We start from the raw sequence: 26,713 nt of genomic DNA, 5'->3' as shown, positions 1-26,713 counted from the left end.
TATAAGCCACAACAAAGGTTTTATTCTCTCTGTAGTAACGATTTTATATTTGATCAATAATCAAGACCTAAATGTAGCTTAGTTTATATTTTAACTTTCGCACCAAGTTTTTTTTTTTTTTATTAACTTAGTAATTATCATTTAATATCTTCGATTGCGGGGCGACCATTTAAATACGGAAGAAGGATAAAGAAAAAGAAAACTTAAGATGTTTTTATTAATTATCATTAGTGAATTATTAACAAAAATTTAAATTAATAATTATTTATTTCCCAAAAAATACACCTAATTAATTACCTATTATAAAATCCGTTTCAGTAAAATAAATCACAACATGGACCGATATCATTTTGCTAATAAATACTTAATGCTAGTTTTTCAAATGTAGAGCAGTTTTACAATAGTCTTTACTGAATTAACTTTTTTTTAAACTGTAATTAAAAAAGGTTAAATGTGTAGGTAAACTGATTTTAAAATATTGGACACATTGAATTAATGAAAAATATATTTAAAGAGGATTTCAGCAGAAATTTTATTTAATTCCGCAAGAAGGTATGTATTCTTAAACAAAAATAAATAAGAAATAAAATGTTCCCTTAGCGCAACACTAAAGTACTTTGAATTGCTTATTGACTTTTCCTTTTAAAGTTTTATTTGTTTACATTGGCGACAATAGTAATTAATTAAGTTGGCTTATCAATTTGATATTTTATTTGTTTTTGTGGATCATCGGGAAGGGTGCCCGAGGTGTGGCGTGGGCCGAGGGAGCGCGGAGGAGGCGCGCCTTCTCAAAATAACCGTCGTATTTCGGTCGCCCCCCGCCCTTGTGGCGCTAGCGCAGCGGCCGATCCTACGGCTCCGCACTACCCGCTAACTATTCGCAATCGACCGACGTCTTGGTTGTTGGACTGGGTTATAATGACTTGACTTCTGCTAAATGAACCCGTGGACTAGTTTAAGTTTATCGCAGTGGCGTATTTATTTAATATTGAGCGGGCGCCGAAGCGAACGCTTTTATAAGGACCGTTAGCGTAGAGTGAGAGTTTTTTCGTGCATTGTGGCTGCGGTGGCGTGATGGAGAAGCAGTCGAGGTGGTCGGAGCAGCGCTCCGAGCAGCGCGTGACCTCCGAGCGGCGCGAGCAGGTCGTGCAGCAGCAGGAGCGCGTGCAGCGCACGCAGCACTACTCGCACCAGATGCTCACGCAGCAAGGTACGTGCGCCGCTCCACCTCACCTCCCTCACTCATTTGGAGCTTTGTAACATTGCTTTTGCGACCTACAAAATTTTTTGTGCAAAATTATCCTGTAAATCATGGGCCACGTGCGCCGCGCCGAGAGAGCGCCGCCGGCTCGGCTGTGCGAGCGCCGACTGTCTTAGGTTTCTTTATTTTAAGTAACTGGGAAGAAACCAAAGACGATAGGCACTATTTGTGCATAGCGCTTTTCCACCTCGAGCGAGATAGTGCGTCTATTCTGGGGCGTGCGTGGGCGCCGATGGCTCGCGCTCGCTGGGCGCAGGAATGTTCTCTTTTTAAAACATTCGCACATATTTCACACTTGTTTTTCTTTTTTACATTTCGAGGAATGATGTCACTGTCTCTGCTCGATGTTCGATTAAAGTTTAACTCTAAGCGAATTGCATCATTGTAGTCACAAAAGAGGACCCGGTGAACTCGCTCGCGGTATATAGGCGAGGCTGTACGGGTCGACCCCGATCCGGTGCTTTATGCAACATTTAAATCTTAAATGGTGAACCAGCCGGCATTATCGCCGTGTGAGTTCAGTGGTCTCTCCATTAAGGTTGCAGTGCGAATTCATGCATTAAAACTTGTTTACTTTTATGGCGCAAACTCGTATCCGTATATGGATCTCAACAGATATGTTACCATGCAAGGATTAATTTTTCTTATTATGACAACAACGACACAAAGAAACTAGGCTGAATATTGATGTAATATTAACCGGTCAAGGTTTTAAATGTTTTTCAATAGCCTCCTCTTTGCAATTATACCATCATTATTACTCAATCATGATTTGTTACTGACTGCAAATATCATCAATATTGGAAAAATGATATAAATGATTAATACTTACATTTAGAATATGACACAGAATCAGCAGCGTGTAATTAAAAAACAAAATATCTTGCGCATACGATTGAAAACATGAAATGTTGCGTGCTTCTTCTCACGTAACAAAAATTGATCAGATATGAGGAAAAAAACTTAATGTCTGTTAATCGATATAGTGTAATCGATACCAGCTGGTAATACATATCACACATACATACATAATCATAATAATAGCAGTAAAATATCAAATAAAATTTATGTTATGTTCAGTATCACACAAACACTTTATATAATGATTAAAAATATTATAAATTTCTTGGGACCACAAGCACATCACACTGAAAATTAGAATAAAAACATTTAAGTACATAAGTATGTAGGCACCAAAATAATTTCTAAAAATTGAATCAAAATTATATTTGGTGCTAATAATGATATACATTCAATAATATGACAGAAAAATATTTTACATCTAATTACATTATAAGAAGTTATATCGATACATAGACTTTGTATTTGACGAAATATCTAATCTAATATAATATATCAACATATAAACGTAATTCAAGATCTGTGATATTTGGCGAACCAACAATTTCATTATTACCTTGTTAGAAAATTATGAAGAATCACAATGATCCAGATTCACCTATACCAGTTGTTCAAACTGTATTGTTCACAGTTTCATTATGGCATACATCACAAAAGTAAACAATCCTTACCAATGAGGTTCGTACGTGACTCATTTCACTTGGAAGTTGGAACAGTGAAATATGTCGGTATAAACTCGGTAATATGCAAGTTACTGAAACAGTTCAAAGCCAAATGGTCCTTGTCTGAATCGAAAAATATACAGAAACATAATTTACGCACCTTTAATTGTTCTTTAATCAAACAAGCAATGAGATCTGCATTTTAATTATGTTTGCGAAATGTTTATAATATTTGAAAATATGTGAAGGTATAGGAGATATGTATTAACTTTGAGGCCGTTGATTAGTTAGGGTTGAACGTCCGGGAAACAAAATAAGAATAAGAAAAGAAAAACACCAAGAGCTAAATACTAATGTCGTGTGCACCTGGTATTAGCGCACGTAATAACAGGAACGAGTGAACACTTTTTGCTTTGTCTTTAATAATCAGTTTTCTATTTCGATATACTGAGAACTGAGGAATAATAGCGACATTAACGTACGGCTGACGTGAAAAACGAAGAATTAAACGTCGGCTTTTCACTTTTCTTCACGATCGTCGGATGAGAACCATTTAACCTTTGCTAGTTTACGTTCAAAGTAGAATATCGTTGATGACAGCTAAAATATAAAAGCATTGTAATTACCATTTTAATTACATATTTGGATATTATACAAATGGTAAAATCAAGACAGCTTTATGGTCTTTTCTACTTTATAATTTAATATAATTCAAATAAAATATAATTATACTGTGCTAAAAGTGAAATTCCGACGAAACTAATATTTTAATTAAATTATAAAAAGTTCATTTATTTGCCTTCACAACTTAAACTATTACAAAGGAACTAAATATATAAACGTGTAGCATTTTCGTTGTGAAGGACTAGTGTCTGAAATAAGTCTAAATTCAAGTTTATATTGTACTTACGTGGTTGAGATTTATTGGGGTATTCATAAATACCCCAAATAATCCATACTATAATATTATAAATGCGAAAGTAACTCTGTCTGTCTGTCTGTTACTCAATCCCGCTTTAACTACTGAACCATTTTGCATGAAATTTATAGAGAATAGATATTTTGATACCCGAGAAAGGACATAGGATAGGTTTTATCCCGGAAATCCTACGGGAACGGGTTTTTCTTTGAAAACGCGGGCGAAGCCGCGGGCGGAAAGCTAGTTAAATTATAAAAGCGTTGCAGTTTAAAACTTATATGCATTGCAAATTTTTATTATTTGTTATTAATATTTTTTTTTATTTTCTGTGTATTGCTCATATCCACCTGTCTTCTCTTAACGCTCTCTCTACATGACCATTTAAATTGATGTTAATTTAGTAAAATATAAAAGACATTAAACCTACTTAAATAATTCGATAAGCACTATACTAACATAATGCTTGTTTAGTAAATTCTCGGTACGCATTTGAATAAATGATGTGAATGTAATTATGATTCCCGTTGTGTGGTTATGGAGCTCTAAATATGTAATTTAAAGTCGGATTTTGCTTATGTCATGCTGATGAATTTGGCTGATTATAGTATCCGAAAGAATGTTTAAATTATAGCTCTTAACTATAATATGAGTTTATTTAGAAAATGAAAGTATTCATAACAATTTAAGAAAACATTTTTCCCAGCTCTATATAAAGATAGTTATTTTCGTTTCTGAAACACACAAGAGATTTGAAGGCTCAGTATAATTTATATATTAAGTCTACTTATCCAGCCAGGTGAAACTAAGACCTAATACTGAATATAGTGGATTATGTATAAAAATCTGTGCAGCGTTGATGGAACTCTATCGGTCATTTAACGCAAGAGCTTAACTGTAGCACGTCTCGGTTCTTGCTTCCGTCTTGTTACTATTAAAAATATATAAGTAGATATATTTTTTGCTATCACTAGGCTTGTAGAAATGTGTAATTGTCTTAACGTTTATGGGCATAATAATTAGTTCGTGGCAAGGGTAATGGATAACGTATAGGTAGCATGTATCAGAACGAATAATCTAACGTTCATAGTATTTGTACCAATATATCAGTTATACCCGTTAAATGAATCACCGATATAATGCCCGACATCAATATTTCGAACACATAAGTAAAGTTTAAACTTGGTAACATAAATCTCGAAAATGTCGTATAACCTGTGGTATAACTACATTTCGAGCGCATTGTCTTTCGAATACTTTCATACGGGGTATCAAATTGTACCTCATTTCCATTTTTGAAAGTCCAGTTAAGAAATGAAGAACCTGATCGAGCAAATAACAAATAACGTCCTGTTAATGCAGTGCGTGGATATTGACATGTTACGATATATTCTGAATAAGTCGGGTCATCGACCCCCGTATTGATGGTTGCATCGTTAGCGGAACTGAGGTATCTGCGGCTATGTCACGACAATCTCGAAAGTTACTCAATACAATCGACGCAACAACAAAAACTCATACAAAGCAGTACACCATTCGCACGCAACATTAACGGACGAGGACGTGGCTTTGCCACTTTTACTCGTCTTATCTCCGAATTAATAATCGCGGCGAACGGTGCAAAGCCAGGAACCGTCGGTTACTTTCCCCGGTTCCCATAATTGCTCAGTTAACTGTTTGTTTAATGTTTTTGTATGATATCGTATACCGCTATTCATACATCGCCCAAGAAAGCAACGCACTTGATTCAAGATCATAATATAAATGTAAAAATTAGACACGTTTTACTTGTACTGTATTGTAGCGACACTGTGTTGGATATTGGCTTTCTCCTGATCACCGTTAACCATAGCTTAAGATGTATCTCTGTTTCTGACTTATCATGTCCCCTGTTATTATTAGCTACCCATTACATTCCGCTGTTCTTAACGCAACCGATGATCACTGCTGTAAGCTGAGGTTTTAAAATTACTAGATTTAACGATAATTATACTAGAATTACATACTACAGTTTGAAAAATCCTATTTAAAATAAGATCGGATTAATATATATCGTAATAACATGCAATGTATGTTCCTAAGTAGGTACTCTAACTGAATTTTTAAACAACTGAATATTTTCCAAAACAACGATATATGTAGGTATGTAATTTATGACCCAAACGTAATAGAAGATACACGATTCCTTTTTACTTTGTCCTAAATATAAAATACTAAAAATCTTTAAAAAATAAGTTTCGTAAGAATCGCAATTGCTATCGATTGACCATAACAAAAACTGCTTAGATTATAGAAAGTTACTTCAAATATATTTTACAACGCACCAATATTTTGTAATAAAGCAGTCTTAGATTTATATGATTATTCTTAGATTGTAGTAAGTACATATTTATAATTTAATAATATTTATTTTGTTCTTTAGTTACAAACTACTATCATAACTATATAGTTATCTGTGTTACTATGTCGAAAGTTTCAAAGAGAAAACGTTTTCTACGATTTTAATAAACATTATTTTTTTACAAATACGATAAAATAAATACATTAATAGACAAACATTTTTTATCAGATTTACCATAGTTGTAATTTAAATACCAGTTGGAATTATATCAAGGTGTTACACATTCAATAGGTCTTTATAGAGCCAGTGACCATATGGCGCGCAGGGTCACTTTGATACCAACTACTCAGACCTAAGTATACACGCATGTACACACATTTGATAATACGACATTTGAATTAAATACTCCAAAGACATTAAGTACAAAATTATATTTAAATCATGTATAATGTGTTAATTTATAACTGAAATGAAGATCGTCTCAGCAATGTTTGGGCGGATGCCAGAAAACGCCCAACTTACAAGAGCCCACGCATTATTCAAAATAGATTGGATTATAACGACAATATGAAACATTTATTACATTTTTGATATACTAAATCTGACGACTGCCTTCTTATTTGCGCCCAGTGTATTACCCTGGAGATTAAGCCCTTTAAAAGCTAGATACGTGACCTTGACCCACATTGCATTGTTCTAACCGCGTTAATTATCTCATGTATGATGAAGGTACCTAGTTAAAATGTTATGGCGAAGTTGTCCATATAATTATTACATTTGTCGCAAGGAATTCGATGCATTTATTATGAATTTTGCATTTAATTAAATATGATAATTATAACGTATATTAGAACAATATATAAAAAGTTCAAATCAGTCAATTAGGGGTAGCCAACGTTCACTATATAAATATAAATTTATTACGTACACTTCTTCTTGTCTTGTTAGCGAATGTAGACTTAGAATAACATAAAAACTATTTTATATAATAAGGGTATTAAAAATAATATTATACTATGTTGCTCAAAAGTCTTAAATAACAGCTTTAGGAAGAATTTGTTAACATGTGTTGAAGCTAAGTCTCTCGCTCATTCGCATTCGATTTCGATTAAACTTTTAAGTCTTAAGCAACAACACTTTCTGTTTTCGATTTTTAGCTTTTCAACAGTTCAAATCAATTAATTTATACAACAACTAAGAATTTATCAATACAACAATAATTTAAATACTGCTTTATTTTCCTAGTGGTTAATTATTTATTTCGTTTGATTTAAGATATTTATATATCTTAAAAGTAAATAGTTGCAATAATATTACAGTTATCATTACTGAGTCTCACTGGATAACAATTAGTATTATGGGTATCAATATTGTTTGTGTACCAAAATGGTGTTCGTAATAAGATCCGAGCGGTGTATACGAAAATAGACGCGCGAAAAGAGCTCGTACGCGCGGTCCGTCACGAGCGGTGACTCACGCGCATCCGAGAATCGTTACAGTACTGGAACATGACATACTTAACATATCAAAATATTTAACAAATGTTGCGTTTTACATTTACAACATTTTCTTGCAAAGCCTATTTATAATTATTTCTATTACAATATATGCATCTGCTATTGTTATGCACCTCAATGCTTTGTGCCTTTTATTCTTCATATCATATGTTTAATGCATCGTATTATTTTTCAATCCCAATTAAAGAAGTTTTTTTACTCATTACAGTTGGCGGCAATGTTGGCGGCCAAAGCATACCCATCACATCAGGCAGGCCTGGGGACCCGTCTCCGCCTATCTTTGAACAAATATTTAAGAATGCGAGATTTGCACAAGGCGGTAATGCCAAATTTGAAGGGAAACTTAGAGGTAATCCTACTCCAGTTGTATCGTGGACCAGAAAGAAAGCTCCTTTAGTAGAATGCAATAAATATAGTATGAGTTATAATGAACAAACTGGGGACGTTTCCCTTCTCATCAAGCAAATCGGCCCAGGTGATGAAGGAGAATACACATGCACAGCTCGCAATCAATATGGTGAAGCTATTTGTTCTGTATATATTCAACCCGAGGGTGTTCCTGTACCCGCGCAGCAAGCATCGCAACAGCAAAGCTACAGACACGTCAGTGAGAGTGTGGAACATAAGTCGTATGGAACTCATGAATTCATGACTGAACAATCACGACAGTCGCAGAAATATGCATACTCGAATGGTACAGATCATTCATCTTCAGAAGACTTCAAAGTCGATACATTTGAATACAGACTATTAAGAGAAGTATCATTTCGAGAGAGCATTACAAAAAGATATATAGGAGAAAGTGACATACAAGTAAGCACAGAAATTGACAAATCTTTGGGACCAGTGTCACCCCCTAAAATTTCACAGAAACCGAGAAATTCTAAGTTACAAGAAGGAACCGATGCTCAGTTCCAAGTTCAGCTATCTGGCAATCCTAGACCACGTGTAACGTGGTTTAAGAATGGTCAAAGATTAGTTAATTCTACCAAACATAATATAATAAACACCAATAATCAAACAATACTTAGAATACGAAATGTACAAAAGTCCGATTGTGGTCATTACACTCTCCTGGCCGAAAATCCAAATGGATGTATCGTAACATCTGCATATCTTGCTGTTGAGTCACCTCAAGAAACATACGTTCAAGATCAAAAATCTCAGTATATTACGGATAGCCAACAAATTGAGACTGAAAGAATAGAAATAAGTGAAAAAGCTCTCGCTCCGCAATTTGTTAAAGTCTGCCAAGACCGTGATGTCACAGAAGGCAAAATGACGCGATTCGATTGCCGCGTTACAGGCAGACCTTATCCAGAAGTCACGTGGTTCATTAATGATAGACAAATCCGAGATGATTATAATCATAAAATTCTAGTAAACGAATCTGGTAATCACGCTCTTATGATTACCAATGTCAGCATGAGTGATTGTGGTGTAGTAACGTGTATTGCAAGAAACAAAAGTGGCGAAACTTCTTTCCAGTGTAAATTAAATGTTATAGAGAAGGAGCAGGTAGTTGCCCCTAAGTTTGTGGAACGTTTCAGCACTTTGAGTGTACGTGAGGCTGAGCCAGTTAGATTGAATGCACGTGCTGTCGGCACGCCTACACCTCGAATCACATGGCAGAAGGACGGTGTTCCGATTATACCCAATCCAGAATTACGAATTAATACCGAAGGTGGGGCCTCGACATTGGACATTCCGCGAGCCAAGGCGTCGGATGCGGCGTGGTATCAGTGCACGGCTCAGAATGTCGCAGGTTCCACAGCTACTCGGGCGAGGCTTTACGTCGAAGTACCAAAGGAGCCTCCGCCTGAGCAAAAACGTTTGCACTTACCACGACCTACAAAGATAATCGAGCCAGAGTAAGTATACTTTTTACAAAAATCTTATGTTTTTATGATGCAAATTGTTGGATCTAACAATTTTGTGAAAATAAGTACTATTATTTCATATTAGAGATTTTAGAAACATTATTAACATTATTCATTACAGCATATTGTTGCATTTCCTATGCAAGATCGAGAGAACGTAACGTTTCCTTGTTTTGTAAATATGCGTTTGGCGTAAAATATCTATATATTATAAACACGTAAAATTCGATTATAATAAAAAATTTTATGAACATTCTTTGTTGGTCTTAATTCAATTATATTTTTCAGACCTGCACCAGGTCCAGAGATCATATATTTGAGGCACGTGGAAAGAGCACGACCATATGTTCCTCCTGGTGAGGAAGATCGAATTTATCCTCCACCACAGTTTATTGTGCCCCTGAGAAGCGTGACACAAACTGAAGGTGGAAAGATACACTTTGAGACGAGAATTGAACCTGTGGGCGATCCTACTATGAAAATAGAATGGTTGAAGAATGGTCATAGCATAGAAGCAAGTATGTATCTATTTTTATTATTACTCCCTTTTCTTTTAAACCAATATAATTAAATTCATACATCCTATTTAATTTAATTTAATACTTGAGGTTCTAAATTAAAATACTTCTTTTATTCTATCTGTTTTTCCAGGTTCTAGGTTCACATCAATCTTCAGATTTGGTTACATATCCCTTGATATGCTCAGTTTGAACATTCAAGATAGTGGCGAATATACTTGTAGAGCGGTTAGCGCTACAGGTATTGCAGAAACTAAAGCAATGTTGCAAGTCACACCTAGAGCCACAATCGAAAGGTCTAGTCAGCACCCTGAAAGTCTGCAATACATTCAACAGCTCGAGGATTATTCCAAATATCAACATCAGGAGTCCATTGAAGAACAAATTTCACAACGGCCACAATTTATAAGGCCACTTCAAGACCTTGGAGAACTCCAGGAAGGCCGGAACGCTCATTTTGAAGCCCAGCTTACTCCTGTTAGTGATCCAACTATGAGAGTTGAATGGTATAAAGATGGTAAATCTATCACAGCTAGCTCGCGAATCACAGCAATCTTCAACTTCGGATACGTCTCCCTTAACATCATGCACCTACGGGTTGAAGATGCAGGTTCGTACACAGTTAGAGCTGTGAATAAACTTGGTGAAGCCATCAGTACTGCATCAATCAGGGTTGCAGCAAGAAGCACTGTTACGGAGGACCTAGGAATTCCCGAACAGAGACGATACATAGAAATGACTGAGCAGTTGGAAGCTTATCAGCAACAACAACATCAGAGATATTACCAAGAAGTACCTGAAAGTACACAGCGACCAGAGTTTAAAACTCCAATCAAAGACCAGATAAATATTAAAGAAGGCGGATTCGCCCACTTTGAAGCTCGTCTCGAACCAGTAGGAGATTCTACGTTGAGAGTGGAGTGGTTGAAGGATGGACGCCCTGTAGAGGCTAGTTCAAGAATAACAACATTCTTTAACTTTGGATACGTAGCTCTAACAATCAAATCCGTTACCGTACACGACGCTGGTAATTATACATGCAGAGCTTACAATGCTTTAGGACAAGCAACGACCAGTGCAAACCTAACAATTGTGACAAAGAAAGATATAATAGCTGAATCACAGCACCCCGGCGGTTTAGAAAAAATTCAATACTTGGAAGATTCAAGCAGATATTCCAAGCGATCAGAGGAGGAAGTCAGAGTTACACAAAAGCCTAGATTTTTAGGTCCACTAAAAGGAACGAATAAGATTGTTGAAGGACAAAGTGCTCATTTCGAAGCCAGAGTGGAACCACAAAGCGATTTAACTATGACCGTCGAGTGGTATTTTAATGGGAAACAAATTAAATCAGCAAATCGTATTCAGACTTACCATGACTTTGGATACGTTGCGTTAGATCTAACTAATGTAAGAGCGGAAGACGCTGGTGTATACACTGTAGTTGCTAGAAACGCTGCAGGAGAAGCACAGCTCAGCGCGAATATGATTGTTGAAAGTAAGTACATGTAGTAATTGTAAATAAGTAAAATTAATTCTAGATATTTATTGAAAATTTAATTTATTTATATTTGCATAATGCTATTTTTATGTAACTTTGGATAAATGATAGTTAAGAAAATCATATTCATACGTACATCAATGCTAGAAAGTTGTTTCTTATTTTGTATGTATGACAACAACTAAAATATTTTTTTTTTGTTTAGCACGATCCAGCATTGACACATCCAGCATACATCGCGGCTTATACGAAAAAACACGTCAAATGGAAGAATCTAAATTTGTTGAGCCAATGTATCACATTGAAGAAATCTCAAAATCGAAGCCAGTATTTGTACAGCCATTATCAGACCCTAAACCCATATCGGAAGGAAAGAATATTCACCTTGAATGTCGCCTCGAACCAATGGGCGACCCTACTATGAGAGTTGAATGGTATCATAATGGAAGAGCCGTGACCGTTGGTTCACGCTTTAGAACATACTACGATTTTGGATTCGTAGCTCTTGATATTATCCATGCTACCTCGGCTGATTCCGGTGAATACACCGTGAGAGCTGTTAATCATTTAGGATCGGCGCATACATCTGCAATGGTACGAGTTATTGAAAGATCAGATGTATTAACTGACACTCAGAATGAACAAGCTGTTGAACAAATTCAAATGCTAGAAGACGCTGCTCGTCGAAACAAACAAGTACAGGAAGATATTACAGTTATGCAAGCTCCACAGTTTTCAAGAGCTTTACACAACATTGAAACTCTGGAGGGCACTAATGTTCACTTAGAATGTCGATTGCAGCCAGTTGGAGACCCAACAATGAGAGTAGAATGGTTCTGCAATGGAAGACCAATAAAGACGGGTCATAGATTCAGACCTGCTTATGAATTTGATTATGTTGCTCTCGACCTTTTGAGTGTATATCCAGAAGACTCTGGTGTTTATACCTGCCAAGCTACAAACCAACTTGGCGAAGCTGTCACCTCCTGCGCTCTACGCGTTATGGCAAAGAAAGATTTAATTTTTGAATCTCAACATCCCTCCGGCTTAGAGAAGATTCAATATTTAGAAGATGCTTCTCGGTACAAAAAATCGGAAGTTATTGATGAGTCTATTCACATTAAGCCAAGATTTGTAACTAAACCTAAATCAATAGAAAATGTCAAAGAAAGGCAACATGTACATTTTGAATGTAAACTAGAACCTGTTACTGATCCAAACTTAAAAGTAGAATGGTTTAAGAATGGTCAGCCAGTAACAATAGGCCACAGATTTAGGCCTATTCATGACTTTGGATATGTCGCCCTTGACATCATCGATTTAATAGCTGAAGATTCTGGCATTTATACATGCAGAGCTGTAAACCTTCTCGGTACTGACGAAGTTAGCTGCCGATTGACTTGTCGTGAAACTGCCGATATTATTCGCGGCACACAAAATGAAGCAGGCCTCGAACAAATTCAGGTACTCGAGGATAGATCGAGATATCAAAGATCTGATTTTGTCGATGAAGTGACAACTCAGGCACCAATATTCACAACATCTCTGAAAAATATTGAAATTAAAGAAGGGCAGAGAGCTCATTTTGAATGTAGACTTATTCCCGTTTCTGATGCTACAATGAAAGTTGAATGGTATCACAATAACAATCCCCTCAAGAGTGGCTCAAGATTTACAGAAACTAATAACTTCGGTTTCGTAGCTCTTGACATTATGTCTTGTTTGCCTGAAGATTCAGGTGTTTATACTTGTAGAGCAATAAACGCGCTGGGTGAAGCCGTAACTTCGGCAACAGCGGTCGTTCATTCAAAGAAATCAATTTATTTGGAAAGTCAACATGAGGAAGCCTTACCGAGATTAAATCAGCTGGAAGATGCTTCACGACACCAAAGACCAAGTGCACAAGAAGACGTTATTAATCAAGCTCCAGTATTTACTATGCCTATGCGTGATATCAGAGTAGCAGAAAACCAGGCAGCTCACTTTGAAGCTAGATTAATACCTGTTGGTGATCCGCGATTGAAGGTGGAATGGCTCCGTAATGGTGTACCTATAGCAGCTTGTAAGTATAATTGAGTATTTATTGCAAGCTTGTCTGTGTTGTATTAGTGAATAATATGTGTTTTACTCACAAATTATTTATTTTTCAGCAAACCGCATTACAACTATGCATGATTTCGGTTATGTAGCTCTTAACATGAAATACGTAAATCCTGAAGATTCAGGAACATACACTTGCCGTGCCGTAAATGAGTTAGGCCAAGCAGTTACATCGTCAACCTTATTTGTACAATGTGAGTATAGAAAGTGTTTTTAAATTTTTGTGAACATAAATATTTATGATAACAAAAATAATATATGCCTAATCACCTGTGTATTTTCAGCCAAAGCATCTCTGCTATTGGATTCTCAAAACCAAGCCGCTTTACAAAAAATACGTCAGCTAGAAGATTCTTCTAGATACCAACGCAAGGAGGACGTTGAGGTTGCAGTTAATCAAGCTCCACGCTTTGTTACTCAACTAAATGGTCCCTCCAAACTTGTGGAAGGACAAAGTGCGCATTATGAATGCCGAATTGAACCTTACCCTGATCCGACAATGCGTGTAGAATGGTACTTCAACGGCAAAGTCCTCCAAAGTGGCCATCGGTACCGCACCGCATTTGATTTTGGTTTTGCGGCCCTCGACATCTTAACTGTATACGGAGAAGACTCGGGCGAGTACACCTGCAAAGTAATCAATAATTTAGGACAAGCGACATCATCTATCAACTTAAACGTTCAATGTAAGTTTATACACACTCCTTTTTTTATTTGTACATTTATACTATTTCTACGTACTTATAAAAATATGTATTTATTTTAGCCAAGGAATCAATCATCAGAGACACTCAACATGAGAGTGCATTGGAAAAGATCCAATATTTAGAAGACGATAGCAGATACAAGAAAGTTGTCCGTGATGAAGGTTTCATTGCTGAAAAGCCTCAATTTGGTAAACCTATTAAGAGTGTCGAAGCACCTGAAGGTCAGCCAATTCATCTAGAGGCAACATTAACTCCTGTCAATGATCCTACAATGCGTGTTGAATGGTATTGCAACGGCCGTCCCATACAACAAGGACATAGATTTAAAACAACTTACGACTTCGGATACGTCGCTTTAGATGTATTATATGCCTACGCTGAAGATTCAGGAACATACATGTGCAAAGCTACTAACGCAGTCGGTGAGGCTGTCACTACGAGCTCAGTCAAAGTAGACGGTAAGTAATTTACATATTTTTTATGTGATTAAAAAAGTATCAATTTATAAATTTTAACAATTTTAATTTTATATTTAAACAGCCAAGGCTGGACTCTACCTGGATACATTGGATGAACAACGTCTAAGAAAAATTCAAGAGCTTGAAAGATTCGAAAGACCTAAACCTGTTGAAGAAGAAAAGCCTGGCCAGAGGCCAGTTTTCCTTACACCATTGACTAACCTTGAAAATTTGAAGGAAGGTGATCATGCTCACTTTGAATGCAGAGTAGAACCAATTAATGACCCAGACTTAAAAATAGAGTGGTTCCTTAACGGACAGAGAATCAAGACTGGTCACAGATTCAGAACAACACACGATTTTGGCTATGTTGCCTTAGATATATTATACACATACGCAGAAGATTCTGGTACCTATATGTGTAAGGCCACTAACAAACTTGGAGAGGCAGTTAATACGTGCACGTTGAAGGTTGCAGGTAAGCTAAACGTGGACAAATTAGTGTTGAATAATTTATCATAAAAACAATTGACATTTCACACATGGTGATATGGAATTTCAGTTATATACCTTGTTAATTGTTATCTATCTAAATGCCGTTAACGAAAATCTGATTTACTAATTCTATCAAAATTTAATAATTTTATTTTCGTTTTAATGGAAATCTTAATTAATTGCTTTATTTTACAGGGCACAGAAATATTATTTTGGACACACAACATCCTAATGGCCTTGAAAAGATAAGACAATTGGAAGCACAAGGCCACCCATCAAGAATAGAAGTTGAAGAACCAAAGGTCTTTGCGCCCAGGTTCGTTACTGAGTTAAGAGGAACAACGCATGTATTTGAAGGTCAAACCGCACACTTCGAATGCCAAGTCGAACCTGTTCATGATCCTAACCTGCGTATAGAGTTTTACCACAACGGCAAAGCCCTGCAATCTGCGTCACGATTCCATATCACTTTTGATTTTGGTTACGTGTCATTGGATATTCAACACTGTGTACCGGAGGATGCTGGTGAATATTCAGTGAAAGCAATTAATGCACTGGGTCATTGTACTTCTTCTATATCCATGACCGTAACCGCAAAAGGCAGTATTATTTCGGAATCTCAACGTCCAGAAGGATTAGAAAAGATTCGAGAACTCGAATCAGCCGAACCATTTAAGCGGCCGGAGATTCCAGACACAGTTACCAGGCAAAGGCCTGTTTTCACTCAGCCACTTCAAAATATCGATAATATTCAGGAAGGTCAAACAGCACATTTGGATTGTAGACTTATTCCTGTCGGAGATCCTACCCTTAAGGTAGAATGGTTCAGAAACGAGAAATTAATTGAGGACAGTTCTCGTATTACAAAAACTAATGACTTTGGTTATGTATCTATGACTATTTCTCATGTACGTGATGAAGATGAAGGTGTTTATATGTGTAGAGCATCAAATTTGCTTGGAGAGGCCGTGACAACAGCAGCAATGAAAATAAAAAGTAAGAGTTTTCAATGAATCTATTTTACTCACCGTTTAAACAAAAATTATTTCAATTAAATATACAAAAACATTTAAAATTAAACTTTTGCGTTTCATTTGCCAATAATTTAAACTGTTAATTTATTTTATTTTATTTTATTTATAGCGAAAGCAGCTATCCAGTTAGAAACACAACATCCAGAAGGAATGAAAAAGATACAACAATTGGAACAACCTCAAGCCAAAAAGACTGATGAACCAGAGCGAGAATTTGAGAAACCCATATTCACTCAAGTACTCACAGGACCTTCTGAGTTATGGGAAGGACAGCATGCTCACTATGAAGCACGCGTTGTCCCAGTTGGCGACCCGAGCCTACGATTTGAATGGTACATCAACGGAGTCGAACTTAAAATGGGTAAGTCAGATACTATTTAAAATAAAAATGTTGTGTGGTTTTATGAAACCACGGTAAAAGTGAAACTGTTCGAACGGTACCGTACACTGCTTTGTACCTACTCGGCAGCCGACCGTCACGCGACATGCGCTACACAGACCAAAAAGTTTGAGACGATGTAATAAAAGTTTCACTTTAAAAATATACTAAAGTATTCTTTCACATTAATATGATTCACTAATGAATGCATTGTATTTCAGGTTCAAGGTTCCGTACTACACATGATTTCGGCTTTGTTACACTAGATATCAATTCAGTAATAGCAAATGATGCTGGTTTGTATATGTGCAAAGCTATTAATAAAGCTGGCAGCACAGTCTCGTCAACCTCATTGAAAGTTAAAACTAAGTCGACTATCATTGACCAGGCAATGCGTCCCGAGTCTTGGGAAAAGATTCAACTCAAAGAAGCTTCTATGAATCAAGTTCCGGATAGATTTGTCGATTTGGGCGTACAACAAGCTCCCATATTTACTACCCATCTTCAGAGCTACGACAAACTCGTGGAGGGACAACATGTATACTTGGAGGCCCAAGTTGAGCCTCGCACAGACCCTCATCTGAGAATAGAGTGGTTCAAGAATGGAGTATCCTTAACAACCGGATCAAGAATTAAGAGCACTTTCGACTTTGGCTTGGTTACGCTATCTATAAATAGCTTGAGGCATGACGACTCTGGTATCTATACTTGCAAAGCTGTTAATCAAATGGGAGAAGCAGTTTCAACTTCTTCGATAAAAATAGAAGATCGACACTGGTTGTTGGGAGAATCATTACATCCCCAATCACTGGATCGCATCGGTGCTTTAGAGCAACCTAAAGCAACAAAACCAGACACACCGGAACCAGTATATGAGACACCTGTGTTCATTTCACATTTGAACAACATTGTTTGTAAAGAAGGAGATAACATTCACTTTGAATGCAATGTTGAGCCTTCTAAAGATCCAACACTTAAAATTGAATGGTTCTTTAATAACAAACCATTACCATCAGGTACAAGATACAAGAGTACCCATGATTTTAGTTATGTATCGTTGGACATAATGCATACTTATGAAGAAGACTCTGGAATATACACATGCAAGGCCACTAATAGCAAAGGTTCCGCTACAACATCAGGTTCATTGAGATGCACTGGCGATAAGCATATCTATTTAGATACTCAACACCCGCAAGGAAAAGCTGGCTTAGATGCAGTTGAACAGGCCGAAGAAGCTAGATTATCTAAAAATAGAAGATCATCTGTTCCGGATGCTGAATATCCTAAGCCTGAATGGGTGATCCCAGTTGTGGCTGAATGTCAATTAATTGAAGGACAACCCTTGCATCTGGAAGGACAAGTCGAACCCAAGAATGATCCTGACTTAAAGATCGAATGGTACTTTAATGGTAAAGTACTAGAACATGGATCTAGATTTAAACTTGCAAGTGATTTTGGTTTTGTTACTCTCGATGTTACAGATGTTTACGAAAGAGATAGTGGTATTTATACCTGTAAAGCATACAATAAGAGAGGTGAAGCATTTACATCTTCAACTATTTACTGCAGTAGTAAAGAAAATCTCATTGAACGCACACAACATCCTAAAGGAAAGGAGGGCTTGGAAAAAATACAAAATCTTGAGGATTCTCTTCGCAAAGAGCCGGCTCAAAAGCCAGATGATGATACTGGAAGGGCACCTGAGTTCACTACCGTATTCCAGGATATTGTTGATATTAGTGAAGGTCAAATTGCTCATTATGATGCCTCTCTCATACCAACTGGAGATCAAACAATGGTAATTGAATGGTTCTACAATGGAAAGACGATTGAAGCTAGTCACCGTATTCGCACTGTGTATGCCTTTGGTATGGTTGTTCTTGAAATTCTTGGAACAAAGACTTCAGACTCTGGCATATATTCTTGTCGCGCGACCAATAAATGGGGTCAAGCTGAAATAAGTGTGAAATTGGAATGTGTTGACAAAAGCAAAGGCCAAAAACCGAGGTTTACGACACATATTCAAAATATTGAAGGTCTTAAAGATGGTCAATCAGCTCACTTCGAATGCACAGTTGTGCCAGTTGATGACCCTGATATGAAAATCGAATGGTATCACAATGGCCAACCAATGCGCCATTCAAACAGAATTAAAACAATTTCCGATTTTGGTTTTGTAGTACTTGATATTGCGTATACTCAAAACCATGATTCAGGTGAATATGTATGTCGGGCATATAACAAATATGGAGAAGATTTCACCAAAGCAACAATTAATTGTTACGGAAGAAGTGGAGTTTACTCTGACAGCCTGCAACCAGATTCTTTGGCCAAAATCAGAGAGCTTGAGAGCTTGCAAGGACTTCAACATCAAGCTCCAGCTCCAGCATCAGCGGTTCCACCACAATTTATCACACAAATTCAGGACGTGACAAAATTGGTAGAAGGCCAGAGTGCACATTTCGAAGCAAAGCTAGTGCCAGTAGATGATCCAGACCTTAAGGTTGAATGGTTCTACAATGGAAAGAAATTACCACATGGCCACAGATACAGAACGTTCCATGATTTCGGAATCGTTATCCTTGATATTCTCTATTGCTACGAAGAAAATTCTGGCGAATACGAGTGTGTTGCTACAAACAAACTGGGAAGAGATTCTACGAAAGCAACACTAAAGTGCACATCGAAGGAAAATTTGATTCTGGACTCGCAACTGCCGCGGGTAAGTTCATTTAATAAATTAAAACGTTTTTATAAATTATTAATTTGTCTATAAACTGCCTAAAAAACATACAACTAAAAAAATGTGTGTTTGTGTTGTGTGAATAAAATATGTGTTTGTTAATTGTTACATTTATTATTTCTATAGGGCATGGAAGGAGGATTGGAAAAATTACAAACTCTTGAAGATTCTATGGTACGTAGGAAGGATGTCGAAGTTACAGAAACACGTGGCAAGGCGCCTGTTTTCACAGTTCCTTTGTCAAATATTGACAATTTGAGAGAAGGTGAAAATGCTCACTTTGAAGCTCGCCTTACACCAACTGATGATCCCAACCTTAAAGTAAGCCTTATTATGTAATATTCTGTTTTGAAATCGTGAACTTATATAATATGCATAATTTTACGACTTATTATATTTTTTTTAGGTTGAATGGTATTGGAACGGCAAGTCATTGAAGGCTGGATCTAGGTTCCGTACATTCTGTGACTTTGGCTTCGTTATTCTTGAGATATCGCCTACTTATCCAGAAGACTCCGGTGAATATATGTGCAGAGCTTACAACAACTATGGTGAAGCCGTGACTACAGCCACAATGAAAGTTCAAGGCAAGAGGAACATTATTCTCGAGTCTCAACTACCTAAAGGCATGGAAGGTACCATTGATAAAATTGCTGCATTGGAAGGATATACTGGAACAGCAGATGCCTTATCACCAGAAGTAGAAAGTGGAAACCCACCGGAATTCGTTACGACACCATCTGATCTCATTCTGTCAGAAAATTCTTCAGCCCACTTCGAATGCCGTTTGATTCCAGTAAACGACTCTAGTATGAGAGTAGAGTGGTTCCACAATGGAAAAGCTCTTCTCACTGGATCCAGAGTTAAGACTATTAATGACTTTGGTTTCGTTATATTAGAAATAGGAGGTGTTTATCAGCGTGACGCTGGTCTTTATACTTGCAAAGCAACAAATCGTCATGGAGAAGCTACGGTATCGTGTAAGCTTCAAGTTAAGGGCAGACAAGGTATTATCTTAGAGCCTCAACTACCATCACAATTTAAGTCCGGTACCGAAAGCATTCAAAAACTGGAAGAAACTTTGCATAAACGTGAAGAAATAACAATCGAAGACGAAAAACCCAATCCTCCAAGGTTTACTGTTGAAATAAAAGATAATCTTGATATAGTTGAAGGTGGACCTATCCACTTCGATTGCCGCGTAGAGCCTGTCGGCGATCCAACAATGAGGATAGATTGGTTCCATAATGGAAGGCCATTTGCAACAGGATCTCGTGTCCACATGTTGAATGACTTTGGCTTTATTGCTCTTGACATCGACTACGTATATGCTAGAGATGCAGGTGAATACACCTGTCGGGCAACTAACAAGTGGGGTTCAGCTACAACAACTGCTAAAATTACTTGCAGCACTAAACGTGATATCATTTATGACTCTCAATTACCACAAGGAATGAGCGGTGAGAAAATCAAGGAGCTCGAAAGGGGTCGTGTAAGTGAGGCTCCTAAAGAAGATGCCGTTATAAACAGTCCTCCTAAATTCATCACTCAGATTCAGTCTCACACAATTGAAGAATCTGAATCAGTTCGTTTTGAATGTCGAGTAGAGCCAAAACAAGATCCCAAACTGCGCATAGAATGGTACAGAAACGGAAAACTGTTGCCATCTGGTCACCGTTTCCGTACAGTGTACGACATGGGTTTTGTTTCATTAGACATCTTATACGTTTATTCTGAAGATTCCGGTGAATACGTTTGCCGCGCCGTGAATGACTTTGGTGAAGATATCACAAAGGCTACTGTATCTTGCAAACGTAAGTATTATTCACATTAGACACATTAATTATAATATGGTGTACAGATCATATGAATTATTAAACGTAAACAAATATATAATAAAAAATTTAATTGCTAATTTTCAGGTTTGCCCGATATTATACTACAAAATCAAGTACCAAGAGGCATGAAGAAATCAGAAGCATTAACACAGATGGAAGCTACTATCAAGAAATACACATCAGAAGTATTCTTGACTGAAGATGATCTTTATGACGATGACAAAAAGCAACCACCACGCTTTGTCACGCAAATACAAAGCCAAACAACTCTTGTTGAAATGGAATGTACCAAATTTGAGTGTCAGCTAGCTCCTGTTGGTGATCCAAACATGAAAGTGGAGTGGTTCTTCAATGGCAAACCTTTGTTACACAGTAAGTTTAACTTTTACATTGAATATAGACAAATATGTATCTGTCGAATTTATTACGAACTTTTTAATATTAAAATAGAAAAAATTAAATTCATTAATTTGTGACATTTACAGAAAACCGCTTCACACCCATCTACGACTTTGGATATGTTGCTATGAACTTCGGCTGGGTATACCCAGAGGACAGTGGTGAATATCTTTGCCGTGCTACTAATCTTTATGGTATGGATGAAACCAAGGCAATCATTAAGACTACTGGAAAACCGGGTATCGTCTACGATTCCCAATTACCCAAACATATGAAGAGTATTGAAAAGATCAGGGAAATGGAAGCAGCTTGGCAAGCGTGAGTGTCATTCATTCTATTATGCATATTAGTTATTTAAAAGGTTTTGGTAATTAAACGTCAATTAAAATCATATGAGATTTCCATGAGAATATTGTTTTATTTATACTGCCTAACGATTCTTAATGTTTAGATTACGGTCATTTATTCGTTAATAATTATAAAAATCGATATTTATGTTTAATTTCATAGGGTGCCTGATCAACCTGGAGAGGAAGTCAAGGAACGCGTGCCACCTGTATTTGTCAGTCGCCCTGAACCAGTCACAGTGGAAGAAGGAGAATGGGCAAGATTCTGCTGTCGCGTCACTGGTCATCCAAAACCACGAGTCATGTGGCTTGTTAATGGAAATACTATTGTTAACGTAAATTATTTTTCTACTTGTTTATTTTTGAATAAGCGTAATAACAGTCTTACTTATTTTGGGCCAAATGATTTCAGGGTTCTAGGTACAAACTGACATACGATGGCATGTATCATTTCGATATACCTAAAACAAGGCAGTATGATACTGGCAAAATTGAAGTTATCGCTAGAAGTTCAGTAGGCGAGGCTTTAGCTACGACCGAATTGAAAGTTATTCCGAGACACGACGATTATAGAAGTGTTTTGAAAAATGCGCCTAGACGTACGTATACAACATTTTTACAAGATACACTTTTCAGAGTGACATCACAAACGCTTTATTGCAATAGATTTTCGCTTTCAATCAAATGACTTAATGAATAAGATGAATATAACACTGCTTACTATGCAACTCTAAAACACGGCACCAATTCAAGCACACGCTACTACCCGCTTAAGCACAACTATACCCCTTCGCAAACCTTATTCCCCCTTTACCTTTGCGACGAACTGCCGTTAAATCACCTGCTTCTCCGGCTTAGCATCGGAATCTTTCAGAGGTATGTTTTAGTTTTTTTCTACAATTTACAATTAATTTTTTATTAATGGATTTTATTGATATACAGCTTGGTATGATGAAACAACGCAGTACCAACGTTCTGATACTGAGTTAGAAAAAACATTTGAGGAAAGGCAAACATTACAACGCAAAGGTGTAATTGATCATAGACCGGAACTGAAGCCTAAAGTAATCAAAGAACCAGAAACTGAATGGCAGCAAACTGTAAAGAAGAAGAAGAGCGAAGAATATTACAACAAACTTCAGGAGTTGGAAAATGAACAAATTGTTAAAGAAAGCCGTTTGAGGGAATCTTCTCATCAATATGCTGTACCCGGAGAAAAAGTAACCAGCTCATCGCTTGCTAGAAGCATGGCACAGAAATATGAAGATAATTTGTAAGTATCTTATATAGCACGCAAGCTGAAGATACATATTGTATGTTTAATAAATATAGAAGTACATTTTAACAAACAAATTTATTTAATTGCAGGGAACAAACCGAAGAAATCACTGAAACCACACAAACTCAGAAGAAGGTACAAAAGCCCCGAATTCCCGATCCACTCGAATCGACAGTTCATGGAAAGGAGGTTCATGTTGCAAAACAAAAACAGATTCAGAAGGAAGTGGTGGGTGATACCGAAATTACACGCAAGATCACTTCAACAGAAACCACTGAAGTAGAACACAAGGCGCAAACTCAGGAAAGAGTGGTTGAGGGACCGGTCAAACCCTCCACGCCACCTGTATTTACAAAGAAAATGCAACCATGCCGTGTCTTTGAACAGGAACAAGCGAGATTCGAAGTTGAATTTGATGGTGATCCTTTGCCAACAATAAAATGGTATAGAGAAAACTTCCCGATTAAGAACTCACCTGACTTCCAGATTCACACATTCAGCACTAAGTCTATTCTCATAATTAGACAAGTATTTGTTGAGGATTCTGCTGTATTTGCCGCTGTAGCTGAGAATAGGGGTGGTACTGCTAAATGTAGTGCTAACCTGGTTGTAGAGGAGCGCAGACGTCAGGGCAGGGGAGGAGTCATACCGCCCAGCTTTACCTTGACAGCGCAAAATGTTAATGTTACTGCTGGACAGCTTGTGAGATTGGACACTAAAGTTACAGGAACAAAACCAATTGACGTATACTGGCTTAAAAACGGAAAGAAAGTACAACCAGATATAAGAAACAAGATTCTCGAAGAAGATGGAACGAACACACTTCTTATTCTAGAAGCTTACCCGCAGGACTCGGGAAAATATGAATGTGTTGCTATCAATAGCGCTGGTGAAGCAAGATGCGATGCCGAATGTGTCGTAAATGTACCTGCAAATGCAACTAAAGAGAAGCCGAAGCCCCAAACAAAAGCAGCAAATGCACCTCCAGAAATTATTGAACCCCTCAAAGACCGAGTGGTAACCGAAGGTCAGGCCATCGAATTCAGTTGTAAAATAGTGGGTAAACCGACGCCAACTGTTCAGTGGTACAAAGGAGATAAATTGATAAAGCCATCAAAATACTTCCAAATGTCACGGACGGCTGATGACTACACTCTACGTATATCTGAAGCTTTCCCAGAAGACGAGGGAGATTACAAATGCGTTGCCTACAATTCAGCTGGTCGGGTAACCGTAGCCGCTAAGCTGAAAGTAACACAGCCCGATCAGGCTGACAATTTGCCCACTCTGACACCACTGCGAGATGTCGTCGTTTACGAAGGTCAGCCGGCACAGTTCAAGACTCAGATCACCAGCAAAGTGAAACCCACGATTCAATGGCTCCGTGAAGGCGCTCTGATTCCGGAAACTCCTGATTTCCAAGTAAGTTTCGGTTCAACAATTACAATGGCAGTCTGTCTATTTCTAAATTCAATTCAATTCGTGTTATCAATAATAATTAATATGATATATTATACTTTTTAAAATTTGCTGCGCAAAGAATTAATAGAAACAGATATGTCGTCATAACCATTCCAGCTAATCTTAAAATACTTAACCTTAAAAATATAGAAAGTAAAATCGATATATTAATACATTACAGATGATCCACGAAGGTAACAACGCGGTGTTGTTGATCGGTAACACCTACGAAGAAGATACTGGTATTTTCACCTGCCGCGCTACTACGGTCGCCGGCCAAGTGGAGACCTCAGCTAAACTAGTCGTCAAAAGTAAGACATAGATACAGGCAGCGAGCTCGCGTCGCGCACTTTTAATCCATTAATGTAGTGTTTCTTTGTTTCATCACTATACCAAAAATGAGATCGGGTGAAAACTACCACATAAGTACCAAGTTGACAAGCGAATATAAAATCACAAAAATGTTACTAGTTAATAATATCGTAGCGGTTCCCGCAGTAACGACTCCGCCCGCTTTTCAAACACCCCTCGTAATAAGTCGTGATTTTATGACACATAGACTACTGTGACCATCACTAGCCTTCACCATATATATGTATATCCAATATTTCACTTCATACTTATCGCTGACATCAAAATTGTACAGTATCTCGAAACATTCAAATGTTCACTCCGCATTATCTAACCCAACCGCAAGTGGAGTCAATGGTAAACATTTAACTCCGTATTTGCGCGAACTTCTGCATCTAACAGAGCTGTACATTTAAGCTTTTTGTGTATATACTTAGTCCTAGTTATATATATCTAGAGACAGGTGACATCAGGAGATCTTCGAGGCTCGAGCTGCCAGCTGCAATATATTTGGAAACAAAGAATGAAGGATTGCAATAAAAAACCCTTTAATTTCACTAAATGGTTGCGTGTATATTTGCGAATTATGTTTAAAATAAGCTATCCTATTCTTCTGTTTCTCATTACATTACATATTACTCTTAATATAATATGTTCTTTCTTAAGGGAAATATTATGCAATTATATTTTTTCCGCATTGTAATTCGCAAAATAGTAAATATGCTCTTTGTTACTGGTGAAATTATAGTGTTTTTCATTGGAATAACGCATAGTGGTCGAGAAGTATTGAGTATAAATATACACGTAACATGTGATTAACACGTACACGATTATTTGAATACTGTTTTGTTTTGCTTTACCGCTACGATGTTTATTAATTTATAGATATTGAAAATTATAAATCAAAACACATTGCGTGGTACGCTAGACCCGTTTTTTGGTGTACCGCCAAATGTATTTTTCACCCAATACTCTTTTGTTTACGTAAGCCTGCTAAAGTTAACGATCTATTGGCCTCATTAACAATAATAATGTTTATACAATCATTTCATGCTTTAAGTGTTTTTAATTGATGCAAAATATTATGTAGAAAAAAACATGTGTTATACCAACAATAAATATTGATGTATGACTATTGTAACATAATAAATCATTGACACTGGGACTTGATATATTGTAAAAACAATAAACAAAACACAACACAATATCATCTTACATAATTATTATATAACAAGTCCTAGAATCATAAGTTTATAAGCATGGATCGTGGCTTAAATGCTATGTCAAGTTAGACAAATCAGACCTATCACACCTAACAATATGCACGTAGGCTGCGATGTGTTGCGACGTCACCTAATGTCACCTAACAGCTACGACTAACTTTGTCAGTGTCACGTTAGAAGCGCAATGTAAGTTGTATCACAGTATCGAGGATGTATATAATAGCTCCGTGTAAGTAGGTGCCGCGGACTCAGGGTGGGTCGTTCTCGTGAACGCAAAGTTATTCGTGGTTGCTATGATATTTCTGTCGATATATTTCCGCTGTCAACTGCCCTATGACAAAGAAACAATATAGCCGAGTTAGTGGCGCCATCGATGGCGATACACTAAACTATTTAAGTACGCACGCATCTCTTGCCTTGCCAGTTTCTATGTTTGACA

The 26,713-nt window shown here is 37.1% G+C and overlaps 1 protein-coding gene across 1 annotated transcript in view; it reads left to right on the top strand.

The window, feature by feature from the left end:
• The first annotated feature begins 780 nt into the window (after window positions 1-780).
• Window positions 781-26,713, top strand: part of LOC149491154 (uncharacterized) — a 103,968-nt gene continuing 78,035 nt past the window's right edge. The window contains exons 1-21 of the mRNA XM_089700596.1: window positions 781-1,210; window positions 7,767-9,429; window positions 9,727-9,956; window positions 10,090-11,454; window positions 11,663-13,519; window positions 13,608-13,751; window positions 13,842-14,243; window positions 14,324-14,722; window positions 14,805-15,200; window positions 15,413-16,213; window positions 16,361-16,612; window positions 16,852-19,355; window positions 19,503-19,697; window positions 19,783-21,190; window positions 21,299-21,586; window positions 21,700-21,931; window positions 22,124-22,295; window positions 22,373-22,559; window positions 22,903-23,233; window positions 23,329-24,661; window positions 24,882-25,011. Of these exons, the coding sequence (XP_089556722.1) occupies window positions 1,075-1,210; window positions 7,767-9,429; window positions 9,727-9,956; window positions 10,090-11,454; window positions 11,663-13,519; window positions 13,608-13,751; window positions 13,842-14,243; window positions 14,324-14,722; window positions 14,805-15,200; window positions 15,413-16,213; window positions 16,361-16,612; window positions 16,852-19,355; window positions 19,503-19,697; window positions 19,783-21,190; window positions 21,299-21,586; window positions 21,700-21,931; window positions 22,124-22,295; window positions 22,373-22,559; window positions 22,903-23,233; window positions 23,329-24,661; window positions 24,882-25,011 (14,425 nt within the window). The 5' untranslated portion in view covers window positions 781-1,074. The remainder of the gene's footprint in view (window positions 1,211-7,766; window positions 9,430-9,726; window positions 9,957-10,089; window positions 11,455-11,662; window positions 13,520-13,607; window positions 13,752-13,841; window positions 14,244-14,323; window positions 14,723-14,804; window positions 15,201-15,412; window positions 16,214-16,360; window positions 16,613-16,851; window positions 19,356-19,502; window positions 19,698-19,782; window positions 21,191-21,298; window positions 21,587-21,699; window positions 21,932-22,123; window positions 22,296-22,372; window positions 22,560-22,902; window positions 23,234-23,328; window positions 24,662-24,881; window positions 25,012-26,713) is intronic.

Source organism: Colias philodice, chromosome 1, assembly GCF_061535455.1.
Source record: "Colias philodice isolate Cphi_HAF_F1 chromosome 1, ilColPhil1 Martin Lab GWU primary, whole genome shotgun sequence".
Lineage (NCBI taxonomy): Eukaryota > Metazoa > Arthropoda > Insecta > Lepidoptera > Pieridae > Colias > Colias philodice.
Note: the sequence above shows the minus strand (reverse complement) of the source record. Positions and strands in the feature narration are given on the sequence as shown.